This window comes from Pipistrellus kuhlii, unplaced genomic scaffold (genome assembly GCF_014108245.1).
Source record: "Pipistrellus kuhlii isolate mPipKuh1 unplaced genomic scaffold, mPipKuh1.p scaffold_m20_p_5, whole genome shotgun sequence".
Taxonomy (NCBI): domain Eukaryota; kingdom Metazoa; phylum Chordata; class Mammalia; order Chiroptera; family Vespertilionidae; genus Pipistrellus; species Pipistrellus kuhlii.
Genome location: NW_023425551.1, coordinates 15,847,374 through 15,871,171, shown reverse-complemented (window position 1 = coordinate 15,871,171; position 23,798 = coordinate 15,847,374). Strand labels below are relative to the sequence as shown.

The 23,798-nt window shown below is 36.4% G+C and overlaps 1 protein-coding gene and 1 long non-coding RNA gene across 13 annotated transcripts in view; one reads left to right on the top strand and one right to left on the bottom strand.

The window, feature by feature from the left end:
* Nucleotides 1-20,062, top strand: part of MED23 (mediator complex subunit 23) — a 40,391-nt gene extending 20,329 nt beyond the window's left edge. For 7 of the 12 annotated variants that reach the window (XM_036413478.2, XM_036413477.2, XM_036413476.2 and 4 more), the window contains 17 exons: nucleotides 276-421; nucleotides 1,392-1,637; nucleotides 2,786-2,928; nucleotides 4,365-4,539; nucleotides 7,214-7,377; nucleotides 8,159-8,283; nucleotides 9,179-9,381; nucleotides 9,468-9,648; nucleotides 10,654-10,824; nucleotides 11,213-11,429; nucleotides 12,815-13,051; nucleotides 14,488-14,653; nucleotides 15,234-15,306; nucleotides 15,680-15,894; nucleotides 16,721-16,841; nucleotides 17,550-17,681; nucleotides 19,797-20,062. In XM_036413478.2, coding sequence (XP_036269371.1) covers nucleotides 276-421; nucleotides 1,392-1,637; nucleotides 2,786-2,928; nucleotides 4,365-4,539; nucleotides 7,214-7,377; nucleotides 8,159-8,283; nucleotides 9,179-9,381; nucleotides 9,468-9,648; nucleotides 10,654-10,824; nucleotides 11,213-11,429; nucleotides 12,815-13,051; nucleotides 14,488-14,653; nucleotides 15,234-15,306; nucleotides 15,680-15,894; nucleotides 16,721-16,841; nucleotides 17,550-17,681; nucleotides 19,797-19,964 — 2,883 coding nt within the window. In that variant the 3' untranslated portion in view covers nucleotides 19,965-20,062. Of the gene's footprint in view, nucleotides 1-275; nucleotides 422-1,391; nucleotides 1,638-2,785; nucleotides 2,929-4,364; nucleotides 4,540-7,213; nucleotides 7,378-8,158; nucleotides 8,284-9,178; nucleotides 9,382-9,467; nucleotides 9,649-10,653; nucleotides 10,825-11,212; nucleotides 11,430-12,814; nucleotides 13,052-14,487; nucleotides 14,654-15,233; nucleotides 15,307-15,659; nucleotides 15,895-16,720; nucleotides 16,842-17,549; nucleotides 17,682-19,796 lie in introns of those variants that run through there. The other 5 variants (XM_036413481.2, XM_036413480.2, XR_004983620.2 and 2 more) reach the window with 4 other exon arrangements.
* LOC123651324 lies at nucleotides 146-23,489 on the bottom strand. The gene is made up of 3 exons (XR_006739948.1): nucleotides 23,283-23,489; nucleotides 9,775-9,778; nucleotides 146-179 (listed from the first exon to the last, which is right to left on the bottom strand). It is a non-coding gene; the product is annotated as an uncharacterized LOC123651324 (long non-coding RNA).
* Between the last annotated feature and the right edge of the window lie 309 nt (nucleotides 23,490-23,798).

Genomic DNA, 23,798 nt, shown 5'->3' with positions numbered 1-23,798 from the left:
AGAGGAAGAGAGAGGGATAGAAAGTTAGAAACATTGATGAGAGAAAAACATCGATCAGCTGCCTCCTGCACACCCCCTATTGGGGATATGCCCGCAACCAAGGTACATGCCCTTGACCGTAATCAAACCTGGGACCTTTCAGTCTGCAGGCCGATGCTCTATCCACTGAGCCAAACCAGCTAGGGCTATAGCATATTTTTAAAAGAGCTATATAAGAAGTAGATTAGTAAAATAGTTTTAATTAGTTAATTTTTCTTTCTGAAAATATTTTTTAGTGTATCCCAGTTCCTGATATTAACAAACCTCAGTCAACTCATGCCTTTGCAATGACTTGCATTTGGATTCATCTTAATAGAAAAGCCCAAAATGACAACTCCAAACTACAGATTCCAATACCTCATTCCCTAAACCTTCACCATGAGTAAGTATTTGTAGCTGAACAGTTAATTTTTTATTTTATAAGTGGTGGATTATAGACTAATATTATTCTTAGTATTTGTGTAAAGAATGGATGGAAATCCCGCCACATTCATTGGCAGTAAGGGCAAACATTTAATGTGTATGTCACATCAAGAGAAACTGACCAATATCTGCATCAGAGAACAACTAGAAGATTAATCCTATTTACATTATGTATGTGTGTGTGTGTGTGTGTGTGTGTAAAGATTATATAAATATATATATATTTAACCAGGCCTAATCTTTACTTTTATATGTTTACTTTAATTAAAGTACTTAATTTAAAAAAATATGCTAATGTGTTTCAAAATTTTTTAAGTACTTGGGATTTGATCATGATCTGACTGAGGTGGCTTTCACTCCCTGGGCTTCCAGGGCCTTGGGCTCGTCTGTCTGGTGTGCTCCCTTACATCATTCCCTAAGCTGTGATTACTCAGAGGTGTCCTTCTTAGATAAGATGGGGCTTCAGTCAGAGGTATGAGGAATAGCTGAACTTCCCACCCAGAACTTCTAAAAAAAAAACTTCATAAGAGACTATAGGATAGTCACACTTCACATTTCATTTAGCTTCCATTTTATGAGACACCCTTAAGCATCTTTACATAGTGACATCTATAACGAAGGCAAATCATTGTGCTTAAGCAGATAATAAATATAACCCTAGTTCATGAATGGATGAATTATTTCTTTCTGAATATTAGTGCTATATCTGTAATACATACTTACAAATAATTATTTAAATTCTTTCTGAAGTGCTACTTATACTTTTATATGTGTTTCTACATTATGTTTTTGGCAGAATCTATAAAACCTGTAAGAATAAATATAGTATTAGTAAATCATTGCATGAAATTAAACTCTTCTAAAAGTGCAAGTTAACTTCCTGGAAATTATTTGCATTTTTTCCTCTTTAATGGGACTTGAAATTTTAGGTTCCTACAGCAGAGTCTTAGAAATAAAAGTTTACAGATGAATGATTATAAGATTGCCCTGCTGTGTAATGCCTACTCTACAAATTCAGAATGTTTTACATTACCCATGGGAGCTCTAGTAGAAACTATTTATGGAAATGGAATTATGAGGATACCTCTTCCTGGAACGAGCTGTTTGGCTTCAGCATCTATTACTCCCTTACCAATGAACCTCCTGGATTCACTGACAGTTCATGCCAAAATGAGGTATGGGCTGTTAACTTGGTCCTGTGTCATGTAATTGATATCAGTATACTATTGACTTGATTTCATGATTATGTGTGTGTTTTATGGTCAAGTACATTTTAAAAAAATAATTAGGGTTTTTTATTATAAAATTATAATTTTTTATTATAGGATTTTTATTGTAGAATATATAAATAAACCCAAAGAAAATAATTACCATAATCCCTCCGTGAAAAATAAGCATTATAAAATGTTTGTGTATATTCTGAGTCATTTTTCTTTGTATATAAATGAATGAATATATGGATTTTTTTTTAAGAAAATGGGCTCTTACTACAATTTAATAATCATTCTTTTCCTCCATAATCCATTAAACACCTTTTTAAGTTTAGTGTTCTTCAAAAATACCTTTTTTGCTACAGCGAGGTCTTTTGTATGACTGTAAGTAATTTAAACAATTTTTTGTTGTTGTTATTTGATTGATTTGACAGAGAGAGAGAGAGAGAGAGATCAGTTTGTTGTTTCACTTATTTATGCATTCATTAGTTGATTCTTATATGTGCCCTGACTGGAATCTAACCCACAATCTTGGCATATTAGGGCGATGCTCTAACCAACCAAGTTACCTGGCCAAGGTTGGCTCTAAATGATTATTTAACCAGTTCCACATCGTTGGACATTGAGGTTATTTTTTTTTTAATGTATTTTTTAATTGATTTTGGAGAGGGAGAGAGACATAGAAACATCAATGATAAGAGAAAATTACTGATCAGCTGCCTCCTGCATGGTCCTCACTGGGGATTGAGACTGCAACCCAGGCATGTACCCTGACGGGATCAAACCATGACTTCTGGTTCATAGTTCAATGCTCAGCTCTTAAGTATTGGCTCGAACTTTAAATACTATATAGTCACATTGGCTCGAACTTCAAATACTATATAGTCATATACTACATAGGCACATTGAAGCACCATGGAAACCAGAATAGGTTTTAGAGTGTACAGCGCTCACTCACCACCAGTGTCCTGCCAACCTAAATGATTAAAGTGGGACTGATTCATTTCATATATTTAAGTTCAGACTTACACCAAGTTCCCTATCAATAGATAACTCCTGTATTTATTTCAGAAATAGGAATTTTTATTTGCTTTCCTTTTGTTTCTCCTCAGCCTTATCCACAGCATTGCTACCAGAGTGATAAAACTTGCTCATGCAAAGTCCAGTGTGGCCTTGGCTCCAGCCCTGGTGGAAACTTACAGTCGTCTATTGGTCTATATGGAAATAGAGTCTTTGGGCATCAAAGGATTTATCAGTAAGCCAGGACCTTCTGATGTTTATAACTATTGATCCATTCATTAATTCAACAAGTACTCTTCTAGGTGCTGGGATATAGCAGTGTTACTGCCATCATAGAGACTACTAATGACAGAGACAAAAAAAAATAATAAATTGAAGTATGTCAGATGATTTTTTAAAAATATATTTTTATGGATTTCAGAGAGGAAGGGAGAGAGAGAGAGAGAAACATCAGTGATGAGAGAGATTGATAGCCTGCCTCCCGCAGGCCTCCTCCTGGGGATCGAGCCTGCAAACTGGGTATGTGCCTTGACAGGAAATTAAACCGTGACCTCCTGGCTCATAGGCCAATGGTCAGTGCTCATAGGCCAGGCTCAGGTGATAAGTCTTATAGAGAAAAATAAAATAAACAAGAGGGATAGGGTCAGGGTGGTGAGTTGCATTTTTATATAAAGTTATGGTAAGAAAAGGGTATTGTACTAGCTGCTTGGGATACAGTGAGCAGGACATTGTCACTGTTTTCATGCAAGAATCATGGTCCTGTTTGCCTCTTTCTGGTTTGCTCCTTGGGTAGCAATGAATACTGAATCTGAGTGGCAATATGGAAAGCGTTTTCCTGCATTACAGAGGACGGCTTATAATATCTGTTAGTTATTTTGCTGTTCTGAATAATAGATACTGTCTAGTATGGAAGTGTTATTCTGATTCATGGTAATTCTAACTTTCACCAATATAATGTAATTTTAATTCTAAACATAGTTACTCTTTTTACCAGATAATTGAGATATGAATAAAACTTTCTTAGGAGGGAGGAGGGAATAAGAACATGTGTGATACAATTTATGTGTTAAAAAGTGAGTCCTCTTGCTTTAAAACACTGGGAACCTTAATTTCATTAAAAATGATTTTGAAAATAATAGAGAAGTGAGAATGGTTAGAATATTTTTTAAAATATATTTTATTGATTTTTTTACAGAGAGAAAGGGAGAGGAATATAGAGCTAGAAACATAGATGAGAGAGAAACATCGACCAGCTGTCTCCTACATACCCTGTACTGGGGATGTGCTCGCAACCAATGTACTTGCCATTGACCGGAATCGATCCTGGGACCTTTCAGTCCACAGGCCAAACTGAGCCAAACTGGATTCAGCTAAAATAAATTTTTTTTTCCAGACATACCTTGTGTTTTATTTTTCCAGATGAATTGGATTATCAGTTGTCAAATTCCAGGGGGAAAAAGCAAACTTCATATTATAACTATGATCTGGATTTTTTTCCTTACAATTAAAATAGAAGTTATAGAGAACATTTGGGAAATACATGCACTTATGTATGCCTCTGAGCATGTGTATTCACAATCAAATCTTTACATCGATTTTTCTCTGTGACTTTCGTGTCTTTTCATGCACAGCTTTTACTAATTGGTGTCTTAAATGATCTTGTTCCTTAAGGTCAGCTTTTGCCAACCGTTTTCAAGTCTCACGCCTGGGGGATCTTACACACACTTCTTGAGATGTTCAGCTACCGGATGCACCACATTCAGCCTCATTACAGAGTTCAGCTCTTGAGTCATCTTCATACTTTGGCTGCAGTTGCACAAACAAATCAGAACCAGCTCCATCTCTGGTGAGCTCACTGAAGATTGTTTTTCTTTAAGATTCATAAGAAACTTAGTTGGAAATGGAAACTTAAATCTTTGCCTTACAATATTTTTATTAATTTGTCATAAAACCCCTCTGCTTCTGAAGCATATTATTTCCAGTATAGAATGAGTAGAGTCCAGCGTTTTATTTTATTTTATTTTTATATATATATTTTTTATTAAATTATTATCTGTGTACATATACCATTGCCCCCCCCCCCCATTCATGCCCTCCCTCCCCAGAGTTTTGTGTCCTAGCGTTTTATTTTTTAAAGTTTGTTATTGAATTTATTGTGATGACATTGGTTGACAAAATAATATAGGTTTTAGGTGTGCAGTTCTATAACACATTATCTGTATATTTTATGTATTTTCCACCCCAAGTCAAGTCTCCTTCCATCACCATTTATCCCCCTGTTCACCCTGTTTTACCCATCCCCCTTTCCCTCTGGTAATCACCATACTGTCATCAGTGTGTATGAGGTTTTCTGTGTTCTGTGAGGTTTTCTGTTTGTTTATTTTTTGTTTGTATTTGCTTAATTTCTTCACATTTTTTACCCAGCCCTTCCCCTCGGACAGCTGTCAGTCTGTTTTCTATCTATGAATCTGTTTCTGTTTTGTTTATTAATTTATTTTGTTCATTAGATTCCACATATGAAATCATATGGCATTTGTCTTTCATTGATTGGCTTATTTCACTTAGCATAATGCTCTCCAGGTCCAAACATGCTGTTGCAAATGGTTAGATTTCCTTTTTTTTTTTTTTTTTACAGCAGGGTAGTATTCCATTGTGTAAATGTACCACAGCTTTTTTTAGCCACTCATCTTACCATTGGACACTTGGGCTGCTTCCAAGTCTTGGCTATTGTAAACAATGCTGCAATGAACATAGGGGTGCATATATTGTTTTGGGTTTCTTCAGATATATTCCCTAAAGAGGAGTCACTGTGTCATAAGGCAATTCCATTTTTAATTTTTTGAGGTTATTTAATATTGCTTTCTACAGTGGCTGCACCAATCTGCTTTCCCACCAACCGTGCACAAGGGGTTCCCTTTTCTCCATATCCTGGTCAATACTTGTTTGTTGATTTATTGATGAGAATCATTCTGACAGATGTGAGGTGATATGTCATTGTTCTACTTTGCATTTCTCTAATGGCTAGTGATGTTAAGCATCTTTTCATGTCTATCAGCCATCTGTATGTTCTCTTTGTTTTGTTTTTGTTAATCTTCACCCGAGGATATTTTTCCGTATGATTTTTAGAGAGAGTTGAAGCGATTGGGAGAGACACAGAGATACATCCATTGGCTGCCCGACCAGGGCCAGGGTTGAGCCTGCAACCAAAAGTATGCACCCTTGACTGGAATCGAACCCCAGACCCTTCAGCCCCAAGGCCAACATTCTCTCCTCTGAGCTAGACTAGCTAGGACAGCTATGTTTTCTCTGGAGAGTGTCTATTCAGGTTCTTTGCCCATTTTTTAATTGAATTGTTTGTGATTTTGTGTTGAGTTTTATAAGCTTTTTATAGATTTCATATATTAAACCTTATCAGATGCATCACTGGCAAATAGGGTTCTCCCAGAGTTCAGCTTTTTATTTTATTTATTTATTTATTTATTTATTTATTTATTATTTAATATATTTTATTATAGGGAAAGAGATAGAGAGCTAGAAACATCGATGAGAGAGAAACATCGACCAGCTGCCTGGGGGATGTGCCTGTACATACCCTTGACCGGAATCAAACCTGGGACCTTTCAGTCCATAGACCTTTCAGTCCACTGAGCCAAACGGGTTTCGGCTTTTTTTTTTTTTTTTTTTTTTCCCTTCAGCATTTTAAACAGAAATTTATGAAGATAGTTGAATCCTTTCCTTGGGATCTTTGGACTGAGAACAAGTACTTCCAAGACCTTTAGCATTATGTTCTAACTTAGCCTTTTAGGATACTAGATTTAAACATACTTCGAATTATGGTTAAAGTATCAATCATATTATTTTGATTTTGCTCTAAGCGAAAATACCATATATCACAAGTAAAAATAATGTAATTTTTGAAATGCTGTTTATTTAAGTGAAGTGTTTTAGTCTTATAGGCTATAGGCTTTTTCAAATTTTCAAATGTGTAAGCAAGTCAAGTAGTTTTCACTATAAAATTTGCCACTTTAAGTTTTTTAAAAAATTAAGCAAAGCTCATCTCATACAAAAAAAGGTTTTTTTATTTTATTTATTTATTTAAATTAAAGAAGGGCCCTATCCAGTTTCGCTCGGTGGATAGAGTTGTTGGCCTGTGGACTGAAGGGTCATGGGATCGATTCTAGTCAAGGGCAGGTACCTTGGTTGCAGGCTCCTTCCAGGCCGGGGCCCTGGTTGGGGCTCCTGCAGGGGGCAACAATGTTTGTTTCTGTCTTACCCTTTCTCTTCTACTCTCCCCACTACCCAACCCTCCCCACCCCCCCAAAAAAAAAAATCAATGGAAAAATAACCGCAGGTAAGAATTTTAAAAATAGAGAAAAAATATTAAAGAAGGGAAATTCATAGTTTGCATGTTTTCCCATTTTAATTAGCCTAGAATTAGATTTAATTCCATAATTCTGAAGTTTATATGCAAGTTAACTCTTTCATGTTTTTTTTGTTGTTGTTGTTCTCCCACATTTCAGTGTTGAGAGCACTGCTCTTAGGCTTATAACAGCCTTAGGTAGCTCCGAGTTACAGCCACAGTTCACACGCTTCCTTAATGACCCCAAAACAGTGCTGTCCGCGGAATCCGAAGAACTGAACCGAGCATTGATATTGACCTTAGCTAGAGCAACTCACGTGACAGGTACAGTGAATCCACCACCACTAACAAAATAGTGAAATTGGAGTGTGCCAGGTCTCTACTGATTATTAAGGGGATGAGATGCTAAAAAGATACTTTTCATTTATTTGTTCAAGCAAATACAGTTGTTTTGATAGTCTCACCATTTCAGTTATTGATATAGATTCTTCTGTGTACTGTCACTTTAACCAGGATGAGCATCAGTTTTTAGCCACTTTTCAGTAATGGTTCTTGAGCTTTACCCTCTTTTTAAAAAAAAATATTTTATTGATTTCAGAGGGGGAGAGACAGAGAGAAACATCACTGATGAGAGAGAATCATTGATCGGCTGCCTCCTGCATGCCCCTTATTAGGGATTGAGCCAGCAACCTGCACATGAGCCCTGACCAGGAATTGAAACATGACCTCCTGGTTCATTGGTTGATGCTCACCACTGAGCAACCCCAGCCAGGCACAATATCTGCTTTCTTAATTCTGTTCTCTTAGCTCAAAGAGTACTAATACCTTACTGTCAGAGTGAATTAAGTGAGCAATAATGGTAGACTTGTACAACAATTGTATCATTGATGTTCTGTAACTTAAAAAGATTCCCATTGTCTTTGTCTTTTCATGTGTGTTCATATCATTCAAATTTAGGTCCTAAGCTGAATATTACTAGCTTAGTAGTAAATGCATTGCAGTGAAATTCTCTCAGTGTATCTAGTTGTTTGTGACTTTATGATTTTGTTATGAATTATGGATGTGATCATTTAGATCTAGATTATATCTGTTTGTTTTTGTTTAGATTTTTTTACAGGCTCTGACTCAATTCAGGGAACTTGGTGTAAAGACATACTTCAGACCATTATGAGTTTTACTCCTCATAACTGGGCTTCACATACTCTTAGCTGTTTTCCAGGCCCACTACAGGTAATTTGGTCTTGAATTATATATTGAATATATATGAAATCATTCTTCCCCTTTATAATGTTATTCAAAGAGTCACTTTTGGTGACAGCCAAAGGAAAGTTAGATTTTCTTATTGTTTTTATAAATCTTCGCTATTTCAAAATCTTGGGTTGTTGTTCCTTGTCCTATTCTAGGACTGTATGTTTCTTAAATTTTAATTATTATGGTTTTATCTAATTAGTTAATACTTGTGAGAATTAATACATTAACTGAAAATTTTTTCTCTCATAGTACTGAAATACAGAGAAATATAATTTAATGCACATATGCTACACTTGAGTGCATTTAAAAGAAATCACACAGAGAGAAAAACTATAAACTTGGCCTTTATAATACAGAGAAAGAAACCTCATCTACTTTTCAGAGAAAATTTTAGGCGCAGTGAACATATAAATTCTAATAGGGGTAGAGCAGTAGCTCTCAAACTTTTCAGAATCTCCTGGAAGATTGTTTAAATACAGATTGCTGCTGACACTGCCATACTCAGAGAACCACTGAGCTAATATAACGGATTTTCCTTATAGCGATAGGGAAATATGTAACCAACAGGCACATAAATTTTTCTTTCTTTTCTCCCCAAGGTGAATAGAAGTATCAACGATTATGAAGAGACTTTGAATTCAGGCTTGCTTGGAATTCCTCTTTAGGAAATCTAAGAACGGAATCTCAGTGATAATCTAGTCAAGTCTGCATATTTTCCCAATATACTAATAGAAATTCTGGCCTTGGTTACTGAGTTGTTTGAGACACCAACAGTGTTGTACTGTCAGAGTCAAGTCTAGAACTGGTTTCTTAACTCTATACCAGTGCCCTTTTTACTACAGCCATTGAAGTAAATTTCTGGTCTTCCTTTTAGGCATTCTTCAAACAAAATAATGTACCTCAGGAAAGCCGTTTTAATCTGAAAAAAAATGTGGAGGAGGAGTATAGGAAGTGGAAGTCAATGAGCAATGAAAATAACATCATCGCCCACTTTTCTAATCAAGGCTCTCCTCTCTTCCTTTGTCTTCTCTGGAAAATGCTCTTGGAAACAGATCATATTAATCAGATTGGTTACAGGTAAGCCCAAAACCTAGATCTGCAATCCATTTGGCAACCCATTATACCATACAGCAATATAATTTATTTTTTACTCTGCTTTCCAGGGTATTAGAAAGAATTGGAGCCAGGGCCTTGGTTGCCCATGTGAGAACCTTTGCAGATTTCCTGGTATATGAATTCTCTACATCAGCTGGGGGTCAGCAACTCAACAAATGCATTGAAATTCTTAATGACATGGTATGGAAGTACAATATTGTTACATTGGACAGATTAATTCTCTGCCTGGTAAGAATATGCTTACTTAAGAATGTTTCTAAGCTGTCTATTCTCTTTTGGATCAATGTGTGTGATTGATAGATCTTGCTTCTAAGGATTTAATAAATTTGTACAATAATTAAGCATTGCTATCACTTTCCTAAAGAACTAGATATTTCCCAGTTTCTTTACTCATTAATTTAATAAGTGTGTATTGAATATATACTATGTTCTATGCACAGAAGGTATGGAGTAAATAAGACAGATATGACCCTGGCCTTATGATGCTCTAAAAATATGAGCCGTTAGACCTGAGTTGATTCTCAAAGTTTCCCACTAGGGTCAGGAATTTGTAAGTCACTGCATTCCTTTGTATGTGCTAATAACCATTTGTGCAGTTTGGTAGCCACAGTCAGAACTGGATTTTCTCATTGCCACCCAACATTCCCCAAATGTTTTTTTCTATTGACTTGATTCTATTGCAGGCAAAAACTTAAGAAAAAGACACTAAATCAGGGTGGGTAATACTACATTTATAAAAATACTATAGTGGTGATATTTGGGGTAGCTGATAGGTTAACATTAACCTCTTAGCTGTGGAGCACAGATGTAAAGATGGTTACAGTCTACCGCGGCCAGGTAGCTCAGTTGGTTCTAGTATCTTCCCGATATACCTAGATTGTGGGTTTGATCCCCGATCAGGTTACATAAAAGAATCAACCAATGAATGCATAAATAAGTGTAACAACACATCAGTGTTTCTCTCTCTCTCTCTCTTTCTCTCTCTCTCTCTCTCTCTCTCTCACACACACACACACACACACAAATAAATAAATAAAAATTTTTAAAGAAGCTCCTTTAAAAAAAAGATAATTACAATTTACTAGGGGAAATAACGCAAATCTATAAATCAGTAAAAGGATAAAATAGAGATATAGTAACATTTTATTTATTTGGATTTAGAGTATCAAGTGGCAGACCCATACTATTGCATAGGTTAGACATTTTCATAGAATTTTCTGTTCTTCTCCAAAGGCCATGCGTAGCCATGAAGGAAATGAAGCCCAGGTTTGTTATTTCATAATTCAGTTGCTGTTACTCAAACCAAATGATTTTCGAAACCGAGTAAGTGACTTTGTGAAGGAAAATTCCCCAGAGCACTGGCTGCAGAACGACTGGCACACCAAGCACATGAATTACCACAAGGTACTCATTCAGATTAGTGTTTCAGTTAATCCTGTCTAACCATGCTTGGCTGTAGTCTCTGTGGTTCTACTCTTTCTCTCTGGTCTCTAAATTTCTTCAAGGTTCTAGAGTATCTCTAAAATTATGAATAAATTAAAATTGCAGTTTTTATAGACATGGATACATACAGTACAAAATGAAAAGAGTTACTACAAATCCTTTTATACATAATCATTTCTGGTGTATTTTGGGGATAAAAGATTTTTACCAAGTAAATGACTCTTGTTTTCATTGCATTGTAGGAGCAAGCATGGTTTCATGTTCTTTTTTAAACGGCAAGGTTATTTAGCTCTTTTTTTTAAGAGAAAAAAAAATGGCCTAAACATTTACCATTTCCTCATTTCCACAGAAATATCCTGAGAAGCTGTATTTTGAGGGCCTGGCGGAGCAGGTCGATCCTCCCGTGCAGATCCAGTCACCCTATCTGCCCATCTATTTTGGCAACGTGTGTCTCCGATTCCTTCCTGTATTTGATATAGTAATCCACAGGTTTTTAGAGTTGCTTCCCGTCTCCAAATCACTGGAGACTCTCCTAGATCACCTAGGAGGGCTGTATAAATTTCATGGTGAGCTTTTTCAAATTTAATCGCATCTCAGAGTAAACATAAGTGGGCTAGGCATGACCATATGGGTAACAGTGGTTCTAAAGATCTTGTTTTATTAAAGTGTTTTGAGGTTAAGTGCCATGCGTTGGTACCAGGAAGTCTAAAATCGACGACATAAAAATATGAATAGTTAATCATAACAAATGTATTAAATAGAAAAAAAGTGATATGTGAGAGTTGCCTTATTTGACACAGAGTGTGATTAATTGCCAAAGACTGTAGAAGGAAAAAAAATATGTGTTCACAACAGACTGACGTTACTGGGAACAAATTGAATTTTGGCAGCTTCTTGGATGGATAGAATCTCACTGTGATGTATGTGATTTGTATAAACAGAAAGGAGGGGGAAGACTAGGCAGAAATAATACTTTGGGAAAACATGAAGGTATTAAAAACAAGACATCTTGAAAACAATAGCCTCATTGGACTAAATTGAAAATTTATGTATTGTACCTGACAGATCATCTTAAATGCCTGCTTGGGAAGTTTTGATTTTATAACGCAGGTGATCAAGGATCAACTAGAAGTTATTGAGTAAGATAATTACATGGAAAGCATAAGTGGAAAACATTTCTTTTAGATAAGTCCAGTTGTAGTTGGCAGCATGTCTTGGAAGAAGGAAGCCATTTCGACACATTATGTCAGAAAGCTCAGGTGTATGATAAACAAGTATGATGGCATTGGAAATGATATAGAAGGGACAGACAGTCAGGGAAGAAGAAATAGGGCTTGTGTGGCTGGTTGTGGGGAGAATATGAAAAGAAAGAAATCAAGACAAGTCTGAAGTGTTAACTCTGGTCCTAGAGAACAGCAGAGTCAGTGACAGAAGCAGGGGAGCCCCAGGGGAGCCACTATGGGGACAAAGTGTCTTTTTCTGGGGCAGTGCTTTCTAGACGTTGATCTAAGATGTTTTCGTCCAGTGCAGAAGCTAGAATTGTCTTTTAGCACTGCAGATTAGGTATGAAGTTAAAGTGAACATTCCTTGAAAGCATTTTCCATTTGGATTAGGTGATAAATGCACATGATACAGAGGGTTATGCCAAAAAATGTCCCATCCCTGCCCTCTAGAAAGGAATGTCCTAGCACATGTTTCACTTTTGCAGGATACATTTCCAGAAGTGAAATTGCTACCTCAGACTGTAATGAATATCTTTAAGTACAGAGATATATATTATTGGAAGCTTGCTGCCTTGTCCTAAAATTAAAATATTCACTGTCTCTAATTACCCAGCATGTGAAATAATTTCATAATCTTAGCTGTTTTTGGGTAATCTGAAAATAGGATTTGTTTTTTCACATTGTCGGTAACCAGATCGCATCATGGTGATTTGTTTTCTTCTTGGCAGATCGTCCAGTGACTTATTTGTATAATACTCTGCACTATTATGAAATGCACCTGAGAGATCGTGCATTTCTCAAACGAAAACTTGTTCACGCGATCATCGGCTCTCTGAAGGATAATCGACCGCAGGGCTGGTGTCTAAGTGACACTTACCTGAAATGTGCTATGAATGCCCGAGAAGACAATCCTTGGGTCCCAGATGACTCCTACTATTGCAGACTGATTGGCCGACTAGTGGATAATATCCTTTTTATGGTGATTTGCCAGGTTCTGTAGAAATAAGGGCATGTATGATTTGTGAGAACGTGAGCTGTGTTGTCTTTTCAAGATAATATTTTTATGTATTCTAAGACTTCAGATTTCTTGAAGATTGTTTCTCCTTTTACTTCTGAAAAGTTTGGAATCTTAACAGCATCATGACAGAGAGACAGAAATCCACTCCATTAAAATTTATATTTAAAGCAGGCCTTATGCTGAAACCGGTTTGGCTCAGTGGTAGAGTGTCGGTCTGCGGACTGAAGGGTCCCAGGTTCGATTCCAGTCAAGGGCATGTACATTGGTTGTGGGCACATCCCCGGTGGGGGGTATGCAGGAGGCAGCTGGTCGATGATTCTCTTTCATCGACATTTCTAGCTCTCTATCTCTCTCCTTTCCTCTCTGTAAAAAATCAATAAAATATATTTTTAAAAAATAAATAAATAAGTAAAGCAGGCCTTATAAGATTTGTTTCAAAGAAAACAATCCTATTTCTAAATAAATTTACTATTGTAGTATGTGCATTTGTTTGCTACTGGAGAAAATAGAAATTTGTTGCTTTAAGTAAGTAATTGAATTTTTTAAAAATGTTAATAGAGGATAATAAACTTTATTTTCTCTCTTTTCTGTTAAAAAATGCCACTATACTGGTATTTTTATTTCTTCATTTTGATTTCATGTCTTAAGTTTTCAGCACATTATACTTAGTATGTCTATATACCATGCCACTATTTAGAGCAGTTTTATATAAATGGTCATGATTTATTTTTCTATACACAAAGAAACTTATTTTGTGAAATAGAAGAATTACTTATTATAAAGAACTTTTTTTTTCTTTTTTTCTTTTTTTTCAGAGAGGAAGGGAGTTGGAGAGAAAGATAGAAACATCAATGATGAAAGAGAATCATTAATTGGCTGTCTCTTGCACACCACCTATTGGGGACCGAGCCCACAACCTGGGCATGTGCCCATGACCAGAATTGAACCCAGAACCTTCAGTCCGTAGGCTGACGCTCTATCCACTGAGCCAAACTGGCTAGGTGGAGTAACTTTCTTATTAATTGTCCTATAACTATTAGAAGGAATAAGTTGATAGTTATAGTAGTACTTTGGTTGCTATAGCTATCACATCACAGTTATAAGAGCCCACCTATATAAGACCGACCATTTTACCGTATACTTGACGATTGATCATATGGTTGCAGTCAATATATTTGTCATATCAAGTTTATTTGTATTTGGTATGTATTATTTGTTTTCTAACCTCTCAGGTAAATCATTTCTTGGAGGTTCATAATCAGATAAATTGATAATCAAATGAGATGTTTACATGTGAAACATTTTGAAAACTGTAAAGCACTATTCAAATATGAGCCATTAATCTTAAAATAACCTAGTAGTTATTGCTTTAATCATTTGCACCGATGGCTGGCAAGTCTCCTGGTCCATTTCCAAACTGTGACTGGAGATTCAATGAGTTTCCCAATCCAGCTGCCCATGCACTGCATGTTACTTGTGTGGAGCTCATGGCCTTAGCTGTTTCGGGCAAAGAAGTTGGAAATGCTCTTCTAAATGTTGTGCTAAAAAGGTATGTATACTGTTGTATGCAATAAGATTTACTGTTTATTTGTAAAGAAATTGATATTTTATTTGGAGCTGTCAGATAAACCTATTGTCCCAAGGCTGATACATATTGGATAGTAACTGTCTTTTGGTTCTAGATCTTGTCCTTACGATATATGTGTAATGGAGTTGGCCCTAGACAGTGTCAGGAGACCTGAGTTTATTCCTACTTATATTTTTTATTAGTTGTTTGGTATTTAATTTAAGAATAATGTTAACCTCTCAATAAAGACTGTCTTTGAAGAGTCCTTTCTTAAAGACCAACATAAAGGATGGGATAATGATTAGAGAAGAAGTATAAATAAATGGAAATAGTCTTTCAGCCCATTTGTTAAAGGAAACAACCCAAAACAAAATTCCTATTTTGCTTTTGTTTCTGTATAGTAAATTTTTACTCAATAAAAGTCTATTGTTTTATTGGATGACTCCTACTGAATGTAGAGGTCAGCCCCTGAATTATATATGTTCTCAAAATAAGATTCATTATCAACCATATAAAATGTTTTTATAATTCCACATTTTTATTATTTGTTCCCACTTTGTAGTCAGCCTTTAGTGCCACGAGAGAACATTACAGCATGGATGAATGCAATTGGATTGATCATCACTGCTCTACCAGTGAGTTAAGTTACTGTCTCCTTACCCACCTCCCAAATATATGTATTTGTTTTTGAGTTACAAATGTGTATCAGTAGTGTCTGTGTGATAAATATTGTTAAAGTAGATTTACTGTGTAGTCAGTATCAGGTACTAATGAACAGGTAGATGCGTGTATGGAACCCTCCAACTCACAAGCATAATAATGACTTATTATGAAGCTGCCCTCTTTTGATGGCAAAATCTCCATTACACAAGGACACAAGCTGGATAAGTATAAAACATTAAAGAATGAGAAAGTGCTATTATTTTAGGGGTTAGAGTATGAAAATGAATCTGGGGTGGAATACTAGATACGTGATATTTTTCATCGGGCTTTCCTCTGGTTTTAAAGGAGCCATATTGGATTGTCCTTCATGATCAAATTGTGAGTGTCATCAGTAGTCCCAGCTTGACATCTGAAACTGAGTGGGTTGGCTATCCATTCCGCCTCTTTGACTTCACTGCTTGTCATCAGTCCTACTCCGAGATGAGCTGTAGCTATACGTTAGCTCTAGCGCATGCTGTGTGGCACCATTCTAGCATTGGGCAACTTTCTCTCATTCCCAAGTAGGTATTATGATTTTTAAAATAAATTTTACTTATGTGATGTTTTTGTTTTGTTCTTTAACCTCACGGACATGTAAGAACAACTTGGAAAGTGAGAGTGATGTAGAATTTCTAGATAATCAGAAAAACTCTTTTACTTCAGAATTGTTTGAAAAAAATGTAATTTGTACATGCAAGTAATAATTTGGTATCTAGTTTTCCATTACATTTTAAGGAGGCTTTTCCCCAGGATGTATTCCAGAAGTTGCCTTTTTGAACTAAATAACTGATATCAGCCTATTTTCTCATTATTTACCTTAACTATAAAATTGGTATTAACTAGATTCAACTTTCTTGAGAATGGCATTTATATAAGACTCTGTCATTTATATGCACCTGTGTCATTCAGTAATTTTATTTTATTTATTTATTTTTATTTTAATGATTTTTTACAGAGAGAGGGAGGGAGAGAGATAGAGAGAAACATCAATGAGAGAGAATCATCATTCAGCTGCCTCCTGCATACCCCTACTGGGGATATGCCTGCAACCAAGGTACATGCCCCTGACTGGAATCGAACCTGGGACCTTTCAGTCTGCAGACCTCTCTATTCACAGTCATGGCAGTAATTTTATTTCTAAGAATGACTTTAAATCTAAATTTATTCCAGTAATCAAATGAAAATAAGAGCCAGTGAGAGACGAGAATAATTTAAAAGGTTACCAAAATCTAAACAAATTAAAAAAAATAATTATGACTTTTACAAATACTAGGATAGGCTATATTAACAAAATTCAAATAATTCACTGATTTCAAATCACAATAAATTATTATCTTCGCATTTTAGGTTTCTCACTGAAGTACTTCTTCCTATAGTGAAGACTGAATTCCAATTGCTTTATGTGTACCATCTTGTGGGACCATTTTTACAAAGATTTCAGCAAGAGAGAACTCGGTGTATGATAGAGGTAAAATATAATCTGGGTTTTCTGTGATAAAATTAAGTTCTAAAATATCTATTTGGGTTTTTTCCCCATTGTTTTCCAAGTTTCATTTTATAATCCATTAGTAGTGAAGTCAGCTTAGTAGGATCAGAGAGTGGTTATGGAGGACTTAGTGTACCCATGACTTAAGTAACTATAATGAGTTTGGTGTGGGATGTGTTGAATTGGAGATGCAGAGAGAAATACATATCTTCAAAGTTAAGAAGAAAGTTAAGGAAGGAGAAATGCGTTTGAGAACCTGCACTACAGTAGAGAAGAATTAATTAAAATCATCTAGAACAGAGTACAGAGAAAAGAAAATGAACCAGGAATAGAACCTTAAAGTATAAGCCACCAGATAGAACTAAAGGTACAATATAAAATATCCCTGAGGTTGCGATTATCCCAGAAATTGAAATATGATTTCCTGAAAGGGGATCATCTGTCTTTTAATTTTAAGAAAAATTCCTAAACTGTAAAGAGAAATTTCATTTATGCCCTATTGGGGCATTTGTAGCACTATCGAGTCTACTATAATGCAGGCTATGTCATATTTCCATGCACACATCTTGTGTGGTCAGTGACAGTTCTATAAACCTGTTATTCCTCTGTCTTGGAATGGAGTCCAGTATATCATGCTGAATTATTGAACCACTTTTGACATATAAATAATTTTTGGTTATTTTTAACTAGATTGGTGTGGCATTTTATGACATGTTGCTGAATGTAGACCAGTGCAGCACCCACTTGAATTACATGGATCCCATCTGTGACTTCCTATACCATGTGAAATATATGTTTACTGGTGACAGCGTGAAAGAGCAAGTAAGTTGCCTTTAATTACTTTTAGTGATGTTTAGTTTAGAAACCTTGAACATATGGTGATAGACTTATTTGTTTGGGTGAGTGGTTTCGTTTATTTTCTTTTGAGGAGAAAAGATTGATATCAGTCTCTTAGGCTACATGAGCATATTCTGGATATAGTATTAAAGTAAAAGTAAATACATGTTATAACTTCTTACATTTTGCCCTTGATATTTGCATCAAGACATCTGAAAAAGACCGAGGGGAGTTAGTTAACAGTAATTTCCTTAGGAAGAAACAGTACAGCATTGCTACTGAAAAGACCAGACAGGTGTTGTGTTATGTGAAGGAGATCCTGCTTTTTCCGGACGGTGATTAGGATACACTATGGGAACATTAAACAATTGCAGCATAACGAGAAGACTAAAGCCAGGAGAGACCAGAGAGTGATTTCTTGAAGGGTATTGGAAGGAACTGGGAAAGTTTGATTTGAACTTTAAGGTTCATCCTTAACTTTCTTCTCAACCTGAAGATTGGTATTTCTCCCTGCATCTCCAATTTAGCACATCCCACACCAAACTCATTAATTAATTATGTCCTCACTTTTGAGAGGGTTGCATTTGGGTTCAGTATTACATCTGTTCTGTGTGACTTCAAAGGACATATAAACTCTGGTGAAGTTAAAAGGAGGTGCATTCTGACTCAACATATGAAGAGCCACTTCCTAGTAGAGCTGTCTGAAAGTAGAAAGGACCTTGAGCCATAACAGAGTTTTCTATCTGTAGGAAACAGTGTTGGCTGTTTCAGGAGAAATTAAATAACCTCCCCTCCATACTTCAAGGTTACTTCCTTCTATAATGGCCAAGAGAGAGAAACTGATATAAAAGCATATGAATCCTAGTCTGCTGGATTCTTCCCTTGCAGCTGGGGAGGGTTTGACTCCTTTATGCCTCAACAGAATCGTCCAGGAAAGTTGAGTGGGAACCAATAAGGCATGCTTTGTTTTATTTATTTTTAAAAAATATATTTTTATTGATTTCAGAAGGGAAGGGGGAGAGAGAGAGCTAGAAACACCAATGATGAGAATCATCGATTGGCTGCCTCCCACATGCCCCACACTGGAGGTCAAGCCTGCAACCTGGGCATGTGCCCTGACTGGGATTGAACCATGACCTCCTGGTTCATAGGTTGATGCTGAGCCACACCAGCTGGGCTCAGGCATGCTTTATTTAGCATATCCTTTATATTTGGGCTTAAGACACTTTGACACAAGGTAATTACAGAAAGGAAAAATTATTATTATTATTATTTAAATATATTTTATTGATTTTTTTTACAGAGAGGAATTGAGAGGGATAGAGAGTTAGAAACATCGGTGAGAGAGAAACATCGATCAGTTGCCTCCTGCACACCTCCCACTGGAGATAGGCCCGCAACCAAGGTACGTGCCCTTGACCAGAATCGAACCTGGGACCCTTTAGTCCTCAGGCCGACGCTCTATCCACTGAGCCAACCCAATTTCGGCGGAAAAATTATTAATAGGCTGATATTTCCTGGCAAGGTCAAAGAGCATTTGAGTAAAAAAGCTGTGAAACTGCTTGATGTATTTATTTCTTTAAAGTGTTTTAAGTAAGAGTAGTCTAATATATAGTTTAAATTCCAAGTATAAATCAGAATTTAAAAAAATTAGATTTGTAGATATATGTTACAGACATATTATTCAAAGAACTTCAGAATGTAATTGTGCTTCATGCTTCTGTGAAGATGGTATTTTAAAAGGATGACCACCTATTGCATGTGTAATATTTTCAGTGTAAATTATACTAGCTTTTGGCAGTAGGATTACTGGCTAGCCAGGGAAGTATATGTGTTTTTGTAAGTATATGTTTATATACATAGATATATGCATATACACACCTATACATATATATAATGTGTGTGAGGAAGAACACAGTTTTTCTCGTGTGAGAGAAATAGTTTTATCTGCTTTTGTTAAAACATAGAGCATATAGATAAACTTCTCATCCATCCCACTCCCTAGTATATTGTCTCAGAATATGTATTAAGTCACTTCTTTAAAGTGGGAAATTAAAGTTTCTGGTTAAAAATATTTTTCCATGTATTTTCATTTTTTAGGTAGAGAAGATTATCTGTAATTTAAAACCAGCTTTAAAACTTCGTCTTCGATTCATCACACACATTAGCAAGATGGAACCAACTACAGTACCTCCACAAGCCATAAATAGTGGGTCTCCAGCCCCTCAGTCTAACCAAGTGCCAGTGTCTTTACCAGTCACTCAGTGAAGTCAGCATGCACCGTGCTGCAATGGAGATAACACCTGTCTTTCAGAGTGGACCTGTTAAATCTGAACGTGGTCATACTACATAGTGATGTAGTAGAAGCAGTGACGTTCAGATTGTTTTATTTTGATTCAAATGGTGAATCTGTTGACATCTTATAACTCCCATCTCCTTGTCTATACTTATGTCTCTAAGAGATGAAGTAGACTATATGTTGTCTGTATGCATAGTGATTTATTAGCGCTGCCTAGGAACACTTATGTTTCTAAGAGGTCAAATAAACTACATGTTGTTCATTCCTACAACAATTTATTAGAGCTGCCTAGGAACATTGAGGTATCTGTGATCAAAAGACTTTTATTAGATACTCTCAATCTTTCCTAGTCTAGCAATTGGTTTGGTTTTATATTTTATAATTAATGACTTAACTCGTTTTATTTTTTTTAATACATTTTATTGATTTTTTACAGAGAGGAAGGGAGAGGTATAGAGAGCTAGAAACATTGATGAGAGAGAAACATTGATCAGCTGCCTTCTGCCCACAACCAAGGTATATGCCCTTGACTGGAATTGAACCTGGGACTTTTCAGTCCACAGGCCGATGCTCTATCCACTGAGCCAAACTGGCTGGGCAACTTATCCATTGTTTTAAATGCACTACATATGTAGTAGTTATTCAGATCCTTTTATATATAAATCTCTTTTGGTGTGTCTTTGGGATAAGAGAATTTTGTCAAATAAAGAACTGAAAATTTCATTGCATTGCAGAAGTAAACTTTCATATTTTTAAATGTCTTAAAATTTTTATCATAGATTTTTAAGTAAATAAGCTAATGTTTCTAATCAAGGTAGTTTGGCAAATTTTTGCCTTTGCTAGGGACTTGAACTTTACTATATGAAATGAGTTGGAAGTTTTGTAAGTAGATAACATAGATAGAAATGCACAAACTTAATAAACTCATGTTTAAATGGTGATTCTCCAATCTTTTTAAAAATAATTGCTTTTCCAGGTTGACACTTACCCAGCAAATAATGTTATTCTTTGAATTTTTATAATCTTAAAGATTTTAAGTATTTATTTTTTAAATGCAGTGTACATTTTGGTTCTTTAGGGTTTATTAAATTTTGAGAGACTTAATGTTAATTTTGGGAAGAAATGACATTAAGATTGTAAAACACTTCAAAAATAATTAGTAAAATCTGTTAAATGAATACATTGTGTGATTGATTACTCAATTTGAATGAGCATCTACTGGGTGCCAGGCAGTGTGTTTGCTGGGTTGTGAAAGAGAGACCTAGTTTACTTCCATGGGTTGTACAGTACAGCTGGTGACTGACATTGACCTAGAAATTAAGAGTACTAATTAAAAAAAAATTAGTACTGCTTTAAAATAAAAATGAACTACCCAGGCCAGGTAACTCAGTTGTTTAGAGCATTGTCCCAATAACCTAAGGTTGTGAGTTGATATCTGGTCAGGGCAAATACAAGAATCAGCCAGTAAATGTATACATATGTGGAATAATAAATCTCTCATATTCTCTCTTTCTCTCTCTCTCTCTCTCTCTCTCTCTCTCTCTCTCTCTCTCTCTCTCTCTCTCTCTCTCTCTCTCAAAAATCAATAAAAAAAGAATTAGTGAAGTTTAACCAACTATACTTCAATTTTTTATTTCCAAATACATGATCCTAGACCTTACCTTCATGGTTCATATTATAATCACTACATTTTTTAAAGTTGATTTTATAGAGAAAGAAGTAAGAAGAGAGAAACATCGATTTGTTCCACTTATTTGTGCATTCATTGGTTGATTTTTGTATGTACTCTGATTGAGAATCAAACCTGCAACCTTGGTGTATCAAGCTACCTGGCCAGAGCTTATAATCACTAAATCATTTGCCATGCAATTCAGCTTAAATATTTATATATAACTAGAGGCCCAGTGCATGAAATTCATGTACAGGGGCTGGGGGGTTGGGGGAGAGGATGTCCCTCAGCCCAACTTGCACCCTCTCCAATCTGGGACCCCTTGATTGGAGAGGTTGGCTTGAGGGATGTCCAACTGCCAGTGGGATCAGGCCTAAACGGGCAGTCAGATATCTCTCAAAATCCAGGACTGCTGGCTCACAATTGCTCGCCTTTGTGATTGCCCCTAACCACTTCTGCCTACCAGCCTGATCACCTAACCACTCCCATGCCAGCCTGATTGATGTCTAACTGCTCCCCTGCCAGCCTGTTTGTCCCCAACTTCCATCCTCTGCTGGCGTGGTCACCCCTAACTGCTCTCCCCTGAAGGCTTGATTGCTTCCAACTGCCCTCCCTTTCAGCCCTGGTGCCTCCAAAATGCCCTCCCCTGCTGGCCAACTTGTGGTGGCCATCTTGTGTCCACATGGGGGCAAGATCTTTGTCCACATGGGGGCAGCCATATTGAGTGTTGGAGTGATGGTCAATCTGCATATTACTCTTTTATAAGGATAGAGATCTGGTGCACAGGAGGGGGCCAGCTGGTTTGCCCTGAAGGGTGTCCTGGATCAGGGTAGGGTTCCCTTGGGGCGTGGGATGGCCTGGGCTAGGGGCCTATGGTGGTTTGCAGGCTAGCCACACCCCTTGGCAACCCAAGCAGAGGCCCTGGTATCTGGAATTCATTTACCTTCTTTATTGAAACTTTGTAGCCTCCTGCATGCTCCGGCTGCCGCCATTTCTGTTCGGATTTGTTTACCTTCTATATTTGAACTTTGTAGCCTTGAGTGGAGACCTGGGCTCACCAGGGTGTGTGGAAAGCTTGGCTTCCTCCATTGCCAGGGAAACCCAAGTCTCCCTCCTGGTAGCCATCTTGGTTGGATTTATTTGCATACTTGCTCAGATTGGCTGGTGGACGTGGCTTGTGGGTGTAGTGGAGTGATGGTTAATTTGCATATCATTCTTTTATTAGATAGGATAGTTTAAGTAATTTTTCTAAGTTAGTAATATTGTTAAAATTCTCCAGAAATTTTATGCGAGAAATGAATTCAAGTGTACCTATTAACAGAATCTCAATATAGTCTCTATCTCAAGGAATATGTTTTGAGATCCTAAAACGGGAATAATTATGAACTGGTATTATACAAATAGAATAAAGGAAGTGAAAATATCACTTTCTAAGGATATGTCCATTCCAGTTCATTTATTAACAATTGATTTTTTCTTTAGCTTATAAAAAGAGGAATATGATTTTCCCCAAATGGGTTTTTTAAAGAATTATTAACCAGAGACATTAATAGAAGGCAGACACTTTATTTGGGTTTAGAGTGCTTCTGAGGGGGTAAAATGCCTTTATATTCAATACATCCTAAAAGTTTTTTTTTTCTTTAATAGTACCTTTAAATCCACTCAGTCCAATAGGACATGAGTGGAAAGACTATCTGTGCTATTCAGTACAGTGGTTAGTAGCCACAAATGCCTACTGAGCACTTGAAATGTGGAACTGAATTTTTAATTTTATTAAGCTTTAATTTAAATAACTACATGTCATTACATGTGACAGTATACTCTAAAGCACATGTGTCAAACACAAGGCCCGCGGGCCAAATCCGTCTCGCCAGGCCTTGCAATGTGGCCCGCACTATGCTTTCATCACTGCACTCTGCTGCGTTTCCATCACAATGACAGTTTATGACTGTTCAGTAAACCATTCGGCCTACGATTTAGGCTGGATTTTAGATTTTGGCCCCTTCTCTGATTGAGTTCGACACCCCTACTCTAAAGCATGAATGATTCGGCATAATCGCTCTTATCTAAAAGCAATTCAGTAAAATATTTATCTTACAAATTCCATATGTCAACGGTTTTAAAATTTCTCAGC